The 15,630-nt window shown below is 35.0% G+C and overlaps 1 protein-coding gene and 2 long non-coding RNA genes across 3 annotated transcripts; all 3 read right to left on the reverse strand.

The window, feature by feature from the left end:
* Positions 1 to 4,430: 4,430 nt before the first annotated feature.
* Positions 4,431 to 14,818, reverse strand: LOC124448161 (retinol dehydrogenase 8-like). Its single transcript, XM_046999176.1, has 3 exons — positions 14,452 to 14,818; positions 7,158 to 7,431; positions 4,431 to 4,798 (listed from the first exon to the last, which is right to left on the reverse strand). Exons 1-3 carry the CDS (start codon positions 14,708 to 14,710, stop codon positions 4,486 to 4,488), a joined length of 846 nt encoding a protein of 281 aa, XP_046855132.1. The 5' UTR covers positions 14,711 to 14,818; the 3' UTR covers positions 4,431 to 4,485.
* On the reverse strand, positions 10,997 to 11,958 carry LOC124448162. Its single transcript, XR_006948961.1, has 2 exons — positions 11,498 to 11,958; positions 10,997 to 11,426 (listed from the first exon to the last, which is right to left on the reverse strand). It is a non-coding gene; the product is annotated as an uncharacterized LOC124448162 (long non-coding RNA).
* On the reverse strand, positions 12,492 to 12,795 carry LOC124448163. The gene is made up of 3 exons (XR_006948962.1): positions 12,764 to 12,795; positions 12,601 to 12,693; positions 12,492 to 12,508 (listed from the first exon to the last, which is right to left on the reverse strand). It is a non-coding gene; the product is annotated as an uncharacterized LOC124448163 (long non-coding RNA).
* Positions 14,819 to 15,630: the final 812 nt, after the last annotated feature.

Raw genomic sequence — 15,630 nt, forward strand, 5'->3', positions numbered from 1 at the left:
AGTGTATTTTACATCCTTTTAATTAAAAAAAACGAGGGGTGTCAGTTTTGTATTCAAGTTATAAGGCATGTTTTCACGTGCCAAAACAAAGTTCGCTTTTCATCCTTCTCAAAAGAAGCTTAATCATGTACAAATGTCGTTCAAACTTGTTTTATATTAAAGTACAGACATTGTTTAAGGTTTTTAGACATTAAGCTGGCTTGAAGAGCACTGTTTTTTGCAAAAACGCCGGCAATTTCGAAGTGATGTATTTCGCCTCCGTACCCTCAATGGTGGCGATCATGCAGGCTTTAAAGATGGCGGCCAAGTTGGCCTTCCAGTTGTTATCATTGAGTTCTATAAGACGTAGAGGGTACACGTCAACAAAATCCCTATAAATTATTAGCGCGCGGCCGCGTGGTCAAAAACATGGCGGATTTTGGTGGTCAAAGTCAGCGGAAAGCGCGGGCTCATGAAAAAAAAATTTTGTCGCCCACCCTGATTTGACCACCACGATTGCGAGTATAGAAAATATCAAAACTATTTATTTTTCGAACACAAACACTTAATGTCCATAAAAAAACATTGCGTACAAAACAAAAAGTCGTGTGGTGCAGCTCCAAACAGTTGAACTAAACATTTTGGTTGCAACTAGCCTGGTAAAGGTATGTTAAGTATCATGTAAAAGATTCGAGGCAACGACACGATGAGGAAAGATCAAATCGAATCATCTCTCATTTTCCCAGAAGGGTTGAAATTCATCCAGAAAAGTATTATAAGCAACACCACCTACCCAGAAACGCACCTGAACGCCTAGATGAGTATGTCAAAAACGCAGAAGTATTATCCCTAGTAATGTTCTACTTAAAGCAGTTTTAAGAGGTCCTTGGTTTCCTTACTTTACGATTGGGTGAATACCTTAAACAATCTAGGAAGAGTATTTGCCTCTGCTGAAATGCTTGAAACTGCCAATTGATGCGCCGCACATTCATCATGCTAGTTCACTATTCCCACCATCTCATACTCCTAACTTACTGGCAGTTGAAGCTGAGCTGAATGTTTTAGGAAAATTATTGCTAGTTGACGTTGGTATGATTACAGCAAGGTGGTTGAGATAAGTGAAGCAAACCAATCAGCACTTCAATTTGTTAAAATTGGTTGTCAGGTTGATGTCAAATGCCCCTGTGATGGGGGCTTCAAACGAAAGGTCTTTCGGCAACTTGAAATTTGTCAAGAACAAACTATGAACATCAATGGGGTATTTATAACTTGTTGTTTTAATGCTTTTGACCTGCGAGAAATATTTCTTATTGACATTGAGGCAATTGCAAAGAAGTGGAGCTCGTTGAAAGAAAGACAACTCGTTTCATATTGATGGACTTGCATTATACCTTTGAGAAAGGCTTAACTTTTAATATATGATACTTGTTAATGTTCATAAATTGGTCGCAGATTAACCAATGAATTAACCTAGAATGCGTTTTTTGGTGTGAACTAATTTTCCAAAATTTCGTAATATTACGATCTTGTCACTTTGCAATTTTCCCTTCCTCGAGTCTTTGTGAATGCCAAATCGAGTGGTAACAGCCAGAACTTTCTGGATCATCCAACTCTTTACGAATTCTATCATGAACTACTTCTAAATTAGCAATGCTATTCTTTTTCCTCAAACCAAGATCAGACAACTTTGTTTTTAAAGACCGTAACGACATTTTAAGACCATGATATTTGTCCAGAAACAAAAGCATCTTCTCGCGTGTAATACCTTGGCTAAAATAGCATGTAATCAGTTCTTCACAAGATGTAGTCTGGTCGCCCAGAAATTTTGTCTCCACATCGCGTTCAGGCAGATTATAACTCTTTGTTAGTTGGCTTCTACTGAATGGACAAAAGTGATGAACAACACGTCCACGAAAAGGGCAAAACACTTGAAAATTTCTCTCTCTACTGTTATACAAAACCTAGGCCCTGGGCTATTTTCAACATAAATATGAGTTACGAGCAATTTAAGAAATTGAAGGTACGTCTGCACTGATTTTGGTCAGTGTTAGTTTTTGTATTGTGATGACTTGCTTTTTGTATTGTCGACATTTAATTTTGTATTCAAGTTTGTTTTGTTGCATTAGGAACTTTTTATATGTCGTTCGAAAACACGTTTTGTGTCACAAACTTTAATTTTGTGTTAGACATTTGTTTTGTGTATTGCACGTACGGGCCACCGTACGTTTTGTTAAAATCATAAAACTTGGCAATCTGACGTGTTTTGATGATTTAAATACATTCTGATATGGCGTCACCACGTAGTGGCGTAGCCAGCCCACAAATTTGGTCGTGCTATACTGCTATGTTAATTTTTCTGTGTTCACTCACTGTGAAAAGATATTTCTATAACAAGGACTCTGTCTTTTCCACATTAAGCCCCCATAGAGTGGAAAATTCGGAATCCCACCTTGAAAAACACTATTCTATTAAATTTAGTCTAAGACAAAAGAAAAACATGACAGTCTTCGGTAACTAAATCCTTTAATTTAACGAATGTTTTTTAATTTACGTTAAACAATTCAACCTTAAAGCTAGTGATTTTTCATTTATCAAGTGTTCTTTAAAATATATGTTATGTTAAGTTATTTTTTTTATGAAAACAACACGTGATCACACATGCTAGGTTTTGTGATGTAGCCATCTTCTTTCCTTAGTATATATTGATTTACACCAACGAATAGAGATATCACAGACAACTATATGATATTATTTGATGTTAACGTCGATGTCTACAGTCTACGGTTTATTCATACAAGATTTTACGTACGGATATATTTGTTTCTTTACTAAATATGGTTAATTTACAATAACGGAAAAGTATGGCTAAATGTGCTTGATTTAAGTTTGTGATAAAAATTCTTCATTCAGACAGCGCCGAAACTCCCCGTATTAAGGTATTAAGAAATATTAAAGGATTTACTGAAGACTGTCAAGTTTTTATTTTGTCATAGACTAAATTTAATAGAATAATGTTGTTCAAGGCGAGACTCCAAATTTTCCACTCTTTGGGGGCATAAAGTGGAAAATGCAGAGAAAGTGTTATAGAAGCATCTATCCTTGCATTAGGAGAGACTCCGCACACCGACTCCGCATTTTCCACCATGCCTCCCATAATCCCATAATGGAAGTATTTCCGTTTTAATTTTAGTATATTTTGTATTATTATGTAGTTCTATCAGCTTAACATCTTGATTTGGTTCTAAATCCAGTAATTTTTGTTCTTAAGAGCAGTGGTCGATTGTGTCTAACTAGTACAAAGTAGCATAACAAATGTTATGTTTCACCTTCATGCATGTACCATAATTTAAAAACGCTACAAAATGTCCCAGGTCTTTAATTAAGTTAGTGTAGTGACAGGGGCACCTTTTAAACCATTTCCAAACTAATTATAGCAAAAGCTCTTGAAGGAATGTCTCGCAATCACGAAGTACATAAACATGAACAAAGCGCTGTGCAACTAAGGTCTGCTTTGAGGCTAAGCTCGGATAAGCTCTTGACATGGCTCGGTAACTTCTGGTAACGATGTCCGATGTGGCTGCAATCTCTCCGGCGTATCAGTGCAGCCCCAATCCTGATGACTTGTAAGAGCAAAGCTTGACCCCAGCAGTGACCTGCTTGGTAGGTTTCCCTATATGTGTGCCCAATCAAGGCTGATTTCGTAAGGATTATTGACACAATTGATTTGCCCTTCTTGGAGAATAGAAGCTTTCTCACTTCGTTAACACCAGAACATTCGCACATTCTATCGTACATAACAACCATGTACATTTCTAGTAATCTCTTGCACTCATTAGTAATTTGACTTAAAATTTGTAATGCACTAGTAACTTCTGGAAAACTTTTCACGTTTCAAAAGAAGTATTTGCTTTTACCTGCAAAACATGAAATGGTATTGCAGCCAGTGAAAGCATGAAAAGACATGCCCAAGACATTTGTAGTACAAGACTTCTTGATATCTTATCAAAAGCAATGTAACGTAACTGTTTTCCTTTAACAAAAATGCAACTGTAAAACGTTTTGAACTCTCCTCATACACCCTAACATCTACCCACAGATTTTGCAAGGTTATATTTCCAAGTTTCTAGAAGTAAAATAAATGAAACTAGTTATTTGTTTCGACTGCTGACAAATACATGCACATATCGATTTTTCTAGAAATTTTAGACATTTTTAAGGAAGAGCTACACAAGACGACGTGACCATTTGCGCCTCCACTTGGTTCTAATTTTTCGATATCCTTCTATCTTATCATAATTTTTATAATTTCCTCACAAAAATTCTTAATAAATCCTCAATAATTTTAAGACTTAACTCATTCTTATATCATTCACCATCATCCTTTTCTTTTAAAAAATTTTTCACTGCTTATTCCCAAACTGTTTCTTTCATATAAAAATAAGAGGCAATGATTATGCAAGGTTATATTGTGAGATTTATTTGGCAGTGATTACATCGTAACAAAAATTACTGCAAAAATGTTTTGCTCATTTCAAAAGGAATTCTACCAGTTAGATCACGATACTTTGATTTGACAAACTCTTCTAGCGCTTCAGAAGTCATATAATGCGGCTGTGGTTTTTCGTCTGTAATCGCTTTTAGGATGTATTCTGCCACTTCTTCAGGAGTTTGAGCTTGATTTAATACTAGGCCACCACGGGCTTTAAGATATTTTTCTGCAAGCAATTTCGTAGGGTCATCATTTGGTAGTTGCCCAGTGTTGAAGGTGAATTGACTTAGCGCTCGTGTTTTCATAACGCCTGGTTGAATAGTTGCAATACTGCAAAGAAAAAAGAACGAAATGCATATTTTGTGCATTGATTGTGCAAAAAATTTTGCTTCGCTGAAATTTCTTCCGGTTTCTTTTGACGGACGTGCAGTGACGTCATAAGTTATTTGCGACACTAGCATTGACGTGTTTTCCAATTTACAAATTTTCAATCTAGAGTTTTTGACAAATGTTCTGTCATAAAAGAAAACAAAGACATAACATTGTTAAAATACACAGGCGAGGTGTTGCAACATCGCCTTGATACAACGTTGTAAGTTTTTTTGCTGTAAACAGGTCTTACAGAAGTATGTGTTATATTTTTGAGATAGACAAGATAGCAAAAAGATTTTGTGCTACATATATGTATAAACGCATAAAACAATTACATCTTAGAATGATAAGCAGTTCCCATGTTGAGCTTGATCTATAATTAGAAAAAATGTAAGACAAAAATAGGCTAGCTTCCCTCACAGGGCTACACCGCGACATTGATCACCGCTCCAAAACGTCTGCCTAGTGGTGTGTGAAATTTAATGTTAGAGTTAGGGTTAGCATTATTACCCTACTTAAATATGTTCTAGCTATATCTGTAGTGCAAAAGCTTACTTGTGTCATACGGCAAACTTATAAATAAATGCAACTGTAGGCTGTTTTTACAAACAACAGTGCACAGTGAGCTTTTATAAAGAGATATTAGTACATTAGCGAAATAAAATAACGTTTAAATAATAGAGTTTTAAGTACATTGTACTTGCTATGTGGCAATGATAATTTAAAATGTTTTATTGTATGTTACAAAATTGAATAAAACGCTTACATGAAACATATATAATATGTAATTTGTTTACATTTCTGAGAATGGTTAACGTATACTTCGGAAAAGATAAAAAAGAGCCAATTTTAAACCATGTAAACTCAATGGTTTTAATAAAGTGATCTCGCTTACTATTTCCTTCTGAAGTTCATGTTTTTTCAATGCATTTTAGTGCAGTATTCTATCAAACGTATACACTTTCGAGGTAATTTAATTAAACTAAGGCACTATACATTCTCAAAATCCATTATAAAAGCCAAGATCCATCATACATTGGATTCTGGACTTTTCACTGGACCGTAAGCAACGTTAAGTATGTTTAAGCCAGTGCACCTCAGGGAACTTACTTGTTGAACATCTACATTGTTCGCAATTGTTTTTTTCGGTGTAAACTGCAATCGTGTGTTAAAAATATAATCGGTGGACTAACAAAGGTACCCTCTCTCTTATAAGTTATATAGTTACTTAAAGACACAATGCAATATTTAATAACGAAGGATCATCATACCTTGGTGTGTGCATAATCTTTAGAAATGAAAGCATATAAAATATATCGGATTTTGTGCGTTCCAACATGATAAGACTTATCCCATGTAAAATATGACTAAAATGTTCCTTAAATAAATTATTTCATATGACGCAAGGGACAACCTGGTTCAAGGAAGGCGGAACAATGATAATTGGGGAGGGTATTATTCATAAATGCATGTTTTACTTTATTAATTTCATTTGAAATGTATTGTGTTTACGGATTATAACATATGGATCTATGAATAAGCCCATAAAAATGATGAAGAGCTTATTTCCACGCGATTTATACGTAGATTGAACAAACTTTTGTCAACTCGTCAAAGATATTTTTCAGCTTCAACAAACACAGCATTCAACTTAAAAGATTTTGCAATTGTCAGATATCGCATTTCAGTATTTTACGGATTGGATTTTATAACAATGTGTTGTTTAAATATGCCGCCAATGTCTTTTCACGACCGTGTTTGGTACAAAACATTCTCGGTGCTCAATGCTTAAAAAAATGCCCAGTAATTGTCTTTCGTTTTTTTATTGCTCTCCGTACTCTCAGTGCATGTTATGAGTTCCTCTTTTCAGGTGCTTGTATTGTGCAGAGGAAGCTTGCAAAAAAATTTAGTAGCAATGTACTCATAAAATCTTATAAATTTCAACGTTAGAAAGATAAGTTCTCGCCATTTTAAATGGAAATGATTTTCTTAAATAAATATTATATCTTATTTGTCTACACTGCACAGTGTATCAAGCTCCTTGTATTTTTCGCCAAAACGAGATATATTTGACGTCACCAGTAAAGCATTTATTAAATTATATCTTCAGCTGCTAAGTTTTGACTATCGTCACTAAAAATATTAAAATTTCACATATTCAGTTATATGATATCACTTCCTCTGCACACACAAACACACAGACGACACTTTTTCATTGTAGAATAGTGCCATATCTGAGAGGGCATGAAACGTGAATGTCATTTTAATAACTTTTTGTACAAAACATGTAGCTCTCTACTGATAGATAGTTACTTACTGAACATTAAACGATGCAAGCTCAGGCGCCAAAGAATCCGTAATTCCTTCTACAGCACAGTTTGTTGAGCCATACACAGTCATGAACGGATTGTTATGTAATCCAGCAACTGAGCTGATGTTAATGATGCGCCCTTTTCTGTTTTTCTTCATAGACGGGACAACAGCACGTATGACGCGCAGTACGCCATAGACGTTCGTATCATAGATGCTTGTGATACTTTCCCAAGGCTGCACTTCGAGTATACCAGACCAACCAATACCAGCGTTGTTCACTAAATATGGAGTATTATGATGATAATATATCATTTAAAATTGAACACATTTGACAATAATGTCAACAAATTTAACAAAACCATTCAATGGCATTATGCAGGAACTTTGAAATTTGAAGAAAAAATGTCAGGGACATGAGTTTGATTATGTAATGTCTATATTTCTTAGTTTTTAGACTTCGATCTCTTGTAAAATCGCTTTCTTACAGACCAAAGTTCAAGTTTTACTACTACATGCCTCGCCCACTCATCGGACTCTAAAACAACTAACGCTCAATTGTATGAAATAAATGATAAAATAAACACAAAAACATAACTCAGTTCTTGAGTTTACAAGGTGATATTTTTTGGAGTGTGCTTTACCATTTTTTTCAACACATGACAAATTGATTTGTAATTTGGCAGAAGCAAAACCTACTGAAACGTTTAAAGTTTGAGCAACATATGTCATATTTCAACCCCGTGTTTTCCATTGATTTTTTTGCTACGTTGATTTTTTGCACAAACTGCATGAAAAGTACTTGGTATTGTAAATTGCATCTTAATAATTGTTATTATTTTCGAAAATTTACTGTCACTATGTATGAACTATGTAATTTAATGTACTATGAACCATCAGAAGTCTACTTATTTATTCCCCACAATTTTTTTCAATTCTTGCGCTCTGACGAATTTTGCAACGTTTTTCGTTGCTAACTTCAACAGAGCGCGAGAATTGAAAACAACTGACTGTTTACATTTTTTTATACACCCTGCAGAACTGATAATGATCTCAATAGACTCTATATCTTATTAAAAAGAGTAAATAATGTATTCAATACAATGTCCCAAAATAGCGGAGCCCACATAAATAAGTAATTGTATTCGCTAAAGTTATTATGCAAAACAACGAAACTAGGATTCAAACTTGTTCAATGAACTTGACAGTTCTGGGCCTCTGGGATTTATTAGAACTTATAAAGTACTAGTTAATGAAAAACAAGTTTAAACTTAAAATTATGGTCATACACTGATTTTTATCTAAATTTTATCACGCAAGACCTTAGTATGGGCAAAACAATGATTCATATTTTCCATAAGGTGCAAAGAACATGGACAACTTATGCAGATTTCATTTTCATACGTCATTATTTGTGCAAGTTCCGTTTTTTTGGGTCTAGGACGCCAACACATTGTAAAGTATTTATGACTTAGCAAACATTTTAAAGGACTTTGTCAAAGAGTAGTATAAAACAGTGACGCATTGAAAGACGTTTGGCATTAAGAAGGGGAGCGGAATAACAAAAATGTCTTTGTAGGGGCGTGGCATTTTGACTTTTGTAGTTGTACTTGTTGAACTCACAACTAATATCCTTTCTGCTTTTTTTGCTTCGGTCTCAGACTAGTGAAAAAGCTATTTATTTTAGACATCGCAATATTGCCATTGTATTTACGCCATACATGTTCTAATAACAAGTCTGTCATAGGTATAGGCAAATAGTGGAAGATCCGTGCAGCTCTGATTTTAATGATTGTACGATGATATTTACGACTAAATTTTGAAAGACTTAATTATGCAGAAAGGATTAGGCAATGCACCCAACTATGTGAAGCGTTTGAAATTGTATATTTAATGTTATACGTTCATATTTTTCAACAATATTTACTTAAAACTTAATTTTGAGGTGACCTTTTTGTTTGCACTGCATTTAAGTCAAACTTAAAAGACATCAGAGATCAGCAAAATAATAAATAAGAACCTGATGTTGCTGTGATTGCAAATTACTCTGATTTATTCGATCGACAATCATTATCACATCATTGTCTTTCTTTTTTCTACATCCCTTTCTTCGCTTGGTTGCTGGCTTATTTCCCTTTTGTCCAACACTTTTACTGGAGTCAAAGTTGACAAGAGTTGTAAGGTCAGTGAGATTTTGTTTACGTTCTAGCCGTTCAACATAGTCTTTTAGGCTTTTTGTTTTTTTCTGCTATTGCAGTAGCATGTTTGCAAAAGTGTGCAGAGGCCCATCTAAGATATTTTTCGCAAATAATTTTCCCACTATTTTCAATGAATACATAGTGAGGTCTTCGTGATGTTTCGCTTAAAACAAGAAAAGATTTACTGTTTCCTGCTGGGGCTGAAACGATAGCTCCATCCTGCATTAACACTTTCTGAGCTTTTCTGAAAACTCTTTCCACAGTTTGGACTGGTTCACTCGATAGGTTAGCGTCCTCGGGTGTTAGTGATAAGGATAGAGAAAGAGATTCGTCATCTTAGTCTGCTCATCCTCTACGCAAAAGGTCTGGTCCAGTTTTCTTTCGTGAGTCTTACGTTGGGCAGCGCTATTAGCAAACCATTGTTGTTTTGTGAGTTGAAGATGAAAATGCTTCTCGATTAGCCTGTAGGGACCGCTATTAAGTAAAGCACCTCTTACATCTTCACGTTGTTGCTTGATCAGTTGTCGCATTTTTATCGCAAATGTTGACATGTCATTTTCTTGAAAGTTCACTGCTCTTATGGCAGATTCGGGTACATTTGTGTAGAATGGTGTGGGTGGATCTCCCATTCCACAATACCTTCGAACTTCAGTCAGCATACTTTCTGCGTCTATTAGAAAATTTATTTGAAATGTAAATTTAAGAAGAATAAACTGTTCAGTCACTATATACACAAAGGTTTCTTGAAAAGGAAACTCATGGAATAAATTGTACAAAATTCTATTTTTTAGGATATAAATACTTTCTCACTTATAAATTTGAAGAAAGATGGCTCTTCATTTGCACTAAAAAAGAACGTTCTCTTTCAACCCATATCTCTTTCAGCGCATTGAGATTGGAGAGAAATTCACTTTCATTGAGGGAGTCTAGTAAGACTAAAAGAAATTTTAAAATGTGCAACGTATAAACACGTGGCACTTTACTAATAGGTTTTTGCAAACATACCCTTCTCATAAATTTCCCCTGATCTTTTTCCAAATATGTCATCAAGAAAAGTATTTTGTGCTGTGTCTGACACATTTGATTTTCTCAGCTGTAATTTACAGTTTTCGCAGTTTACGGTGCCCAAAGCATCGTAAATGAAATGCATAGCACTTACTGTTCTTCATGGCGCTGTTTAAAGCCTCTTTCCCATCTGTCACAATGGCAAGAATTTTTGTTATGTTTTTATTAAGGGAAGTCAATTTCCCAAAGAAGCAATCATACGATTCTGCTGTTTTGGTTTGGCTAATTAGAAGAGGCCCTATTATTAAAGGATAATGACCTTCTCTTCTTGTTACAACTTTCAAATTGCGATACGTCGTAACACATCTGAGTTCAGGAGCAGCTGATACGTCACGAATAAAGGGATCTTTTCTTTTGCTTAATTGCTGCCTCTTGCACTTCTGGAGAAGAGCAGCAAGATAGCCAACTTTTTTAATACTAGTAATTTGCTTTGTTACGGCTCGGCAATTTTTGGCTTGCGTTCTGTTTCTGGGAAGGTCACTTGCTGCGCTGGCACCTAAGTAACCACCACTTTCTTCGCTCACACGATGAAAGGTTCCCTTAGGTCCAGATGTTTCAGCAACTTCTTTTACTCTTTTTTATATGCTTGGTTTTGTCCGAATATATCCACCTGCTTGTTTTTGCCGCGAGTTACTATGAGGACTGGGCGTAATTTCGTGTTCTTCCCGTCGAAGATATACTGAACCATTAATAATGCTTTGTTTTCTACATGTGTGTTGCAAAAAAGGAAGTGATTTTGCATTTATAAGCAAAATAAATAAAAAATTACAATCTAAGTTGTGTCCCCAATGAAGAATTAAACTTGGTCATGGTCAAAAATCAATGCCAGTAAAATATGGATCTTGTAAACTCATTTAATAATTGGGTCCAAAACGTTTAAAAATGCGAGCAATACTCGCTCAGGAGGATGGGGTACAAGTAAAACTTTGACTCTCTCTTCTGGCGAGAGGACTTCTTTACAACTTATAAATTGCGGAAGTGATAGATTTTCCTTGTAGTATCCATCAAAAACTCTATACAAATAGTAGGGAAAAAAGCGTTAGAGCATTGAGAAACGTAGGTGTTCAAGCAGATTCGTTCATACCCTTCATCACTTTCGCTCATTGAACTTCTTTCACTGATATCTTCGTCATGGACAGCTTCTTCGGAAACGTCCTGTTTAAAATGTAAAAAATTAATTAATTTCAATTTGTATAGCTACGAATCACAAAAGGCAATAATACATGAAAAGGCATATCATGTGTCAGGAAAAGACAATTTTTCTTGTCCAAACGGTACTATGTACGCAGTTTATCAATTTTGCTTTTCCAATTTTAAAAAAGCCAATCTTATATTACTCAAATGAGTCAAATCATACGATAAAGAAAATATGTATTAATTGAAACCATAAGTAAGTAAAAGCTTTGCATGCACTTATGCAAAGAATGTCCTACAGGTAATTTCCTTTTTAAAGATAAGATAAGAATATTTTTTAGGGTCCCACTTCTCTGCTGGTTCACATTTCTTTAATACAATTCGTTTTAACTTTAATTCACTGTGGTAATTCCATGTTTTAGAAATAATTACCTGCATCCTTTGATACGAACGGTAGTTATTTTGCAAAACATGAGTCAATCTTTATTTTTATAGATGAATCACTAGCGTTATCGTTTCTCGCGCATTGCAAAAAAAAAAGATTCAAACAAATAAACAAAGAACTTGTATATTGCTCTTTAAAAATATTAACGGAAAACTTACCTAGCAACGATACGAACGGTAGTTATATTGCTACGACTAAAGCAATGCAGTGAAACAGAATTTTAAATTTGATTAGTTATACGGAATTACGACGGAGAATATCATAAAGGCTTTTTGAATGCGTTTGGCTAATATTCATCAAAAGTTGTCGAAGAAATGGCATATAGCTACAGCAAACATGAAAAACACGTCGTCTGCACTCGGAAAATACTCCAACTACCATATTTGAAAAACTTGCTTTTCGTCATTTTCAAGTTTTTGTACTTCTTACCTCAATTTTGACTTGTCGGCTAGAACCTGCGTCAGATTTCTGCCGTTTGTCAATATGTTCTTGTATTCCGCGCATGTTAACCGAAGTCTGTATTAAAAACGAAAAGAAATTAAAAAAAATTTGAAAATTAGATAGCTTTCAGAAAAGCCAAGACAATGATCTTTCACATTTTGATCCACCTGAAAGAGACTGTCTTCATTATCATCACTCGAAATCACAATTTGTTCCCTTGGACGATTCCTTTCAACTAATTCTTTATATTTCACGTTAGTCTATAAATATGTCACAAAATATAGACTGAAATTTCAGAACAGGTTTGTGAAACGCACAGTTCTGAAATACCTCAGAATCAATTGACATAAATGCACCAGAACAAGGTGGTTCGTGTGGAACCACTTTGCAAGGTTTGTTCTACAAAGTCACATAAAATGAAAAAATACGAATAAAAATCTTTTAATATATTTTCTTACTAAATATCAGTGCTCCTATATTAAATTTAGTTACCTGTGCGCATCATCCAATTTCATCTTCGCTGGAATCAGTCGATTCATATAAACAATTTTTACAATGTCCAAGTACAAACGTTTGGACATGATGTGCATTCGATGTGATTAAAAGATACTTTTAAGTTGTAACTGACGCACTAACTAACTTGCAACGGCTTCAAATCTCAGCTTTCAAAAGGAAGTTCAAGTTGAAAACTGCAATATACGTACTGCTTTGCCAAATGACAAGTTGACGGAAATCATTATAAGTGCAGTATAAATGAACAGGCTCAACTAAGTAAGGCCAACACGAGTGAAATGCCATTGAAAAAAACACGAAAAAAATACAAAACTATTTGGATTGTGTGAAGTCTGAAAAGCCAAATATGGCTAAATTTTTCACTTTAAAAGTGTTGAGATGGTTTATATATAACTATGAGGTTTCATTGTGTTACACTCTATGCATGTTTAATTGCTTTAAATAATGAGGTCATAAAAAATTTATCCTGAAAGATAAAGCTCGTTTAAGTTACTGTCAAACTCCTATAATAAATCATTGGCAATTCTCGCCCACAACAAACAGACGTCCGCCGTCCGCGTCCGTTTTCCATCTACACCCGAAGTCATCTGTATTAATCGTAGTACGCTTTGCTGATTTTAAGTTTGACTAATTTGCATTTACGTAAAGATTATCCTGTTGTTTGGGTTAGGCACATTTTGCCATTTTCATTTGTACAACAACACAGCGCCGCACTAAAATGCCATTTCTCGCACTTGCATTTTGCCCATGTGAAATATTCTTGTCATATGAATGCGATCAAACAAATTTCCTTTGTAAATATCATTTAATATACTGCTGCGGAAGGGCGGGGGAAAGGAAACAAGGCCATTTGCTAAAACAAAATATTATTCATTACTTTTAACTCCACCAAAATTGAATGATGTACTTAATCTTGCTAAAACTATGAAAAATACGACGGTGGATATATGACAGGCAAAGAGCTTTTACTGCCATTCATCGTAATTTCATCCACTGACAGTGACCTTAGACCTCATTAATGACGTAGCTTGTTTATGTTTAGCGGGCAGGCAGAACATCCCAAGGCTGATAAGTCGTCTATTCACATTGTCTAAGATCAATCAAACCTTTCATTCCCGTATTTTAATAGACATAAGACTGCAAAAGGTGACAAAGTGAGGCACGTGGTAAATAGTATAAACATTTGAACAAATTTAAATACTTGTAAAGTCATCTGTATAAATGGCTGTACGCTTTGGTGGTTTGAAAGTTGACAAATTTGCATTTAGATAATGCTGTTGTTAAGGTTTGACACACGTCAACATATTAATTTTGTTCAACAACACAGTGCCGCACTAAAAATGTGCCATAATGCCTTGCACTTGCTGCTCGCCCATGTGAAAATATTATTCTCATATAAATGCAATAAAAACAAATTTCCTTTGTAAAATTAAATCTAACATCAAAATGGCACAAATGGTCCGACAAGTAATTAAAATTCAAAATGACATTAATTGAAATCGTACCAACAACATCGATTCTTCCCTCCTTCTCCAGAATTTCTTTTACAGCAGCGTTCACAGAATCTTCTGAACAAACATCCATTTCGATTACAACAACATTGCGACAACCAGCAGTTTTCTCTAACAATTCGTCTCTCTTGCTCGTCTTTCTCATTGATGCGTACACTTTAAATTTCTTGTCTGTTTGCTTTGCAAGCACCTGAACAGTCGAAAGACCAAGACCAGCGGATGTTCCAGTGACAAGAACAATTTCTTCTTCCATTTTTCTCTCAACTTAGCTTCTCCTCGGTTGCTTTGCCAATTTTTGCCAATACAAATGTAGACTGAGAACAGCTATTCGATCTACATTAGTGTACCAATGACGTTTGATTTGGAAATTATTTTTGATTCCCTGACCATGAGTAAGCGAAGCCATGCGCATGCGTACGGTAGCCCACACGTGTCACGGCAAAAGTTTCTTCTTGCAGTAAAACTATTTTAACAACTACAAATCTTTCATCTTTTACGGCAAAACTTTTACCTCTCACGGAAAAACTTTTCTGTCTTACGGCAAAACATTTATGTCTCACGGCAAAACTTTAATATCTCACGGCAAAACTTTATATCTCACGGCAAAACTTTTTGATCTCACGGCAATTCTAGGCGCGTACCTTATTGCTGACACGCGTATGCGTATGCTCTTTATTATACTAATGTGAATTTAGCACCAAAATCAGGCCACAATTGGAAATTTTGCAAGGGCGCGCAGCGCCCGCAGTAAAGTTGAGATTATATGAAGACACAGAAGTGAGATATAACAATGCTTTGTTCCACATAACTCGCAATACACAGCTGATGAAGACTAAGTTCTAAAATACAGCGTCATAGTCTAATCACCTAGCAACTTTACATCACTTCGTAATCAGCGACCAAACTACTATAAGCTAATGACAATAAACATGATAAAAGTAATTTATAGCTGTGGTACTGTGTGTTTGACTGTTGGAAAACAGTTTGATGCAAGTATTGTTTTTGCTCGAATGGACAAATTTTTGTTAAAATGCTCAAAAGTAGCGAGGAAATGTTTGCTTTAGTCTTTGCTTTAGACATAAGTCAACTGAAAATATACCATGGATAAGTATGTATTCATTACCTGATAAATCTACTGAAAACTTTTTGACTAAAAGAGCTACAAAAAAGAAG

The sequence above is a fragment of the Xenia sp. Carnegie-2017 genome, unplaced genomic scaffold, assembly GCF_021976095.1.
Source record: "Xenia sp. Carnegie-2017 unplaced genomic scaffold, XeniaSp_v1 HiC_scaffold_23, whole genome shotgun sequence".
Classification (NCBI taxonomy): Eukaryota; Metazoa; Cnidaria; class Anthozoa; order Malacalcyonacea; family Xeniidae; genus Xenia; species Xenia sp. Carnegie-2017.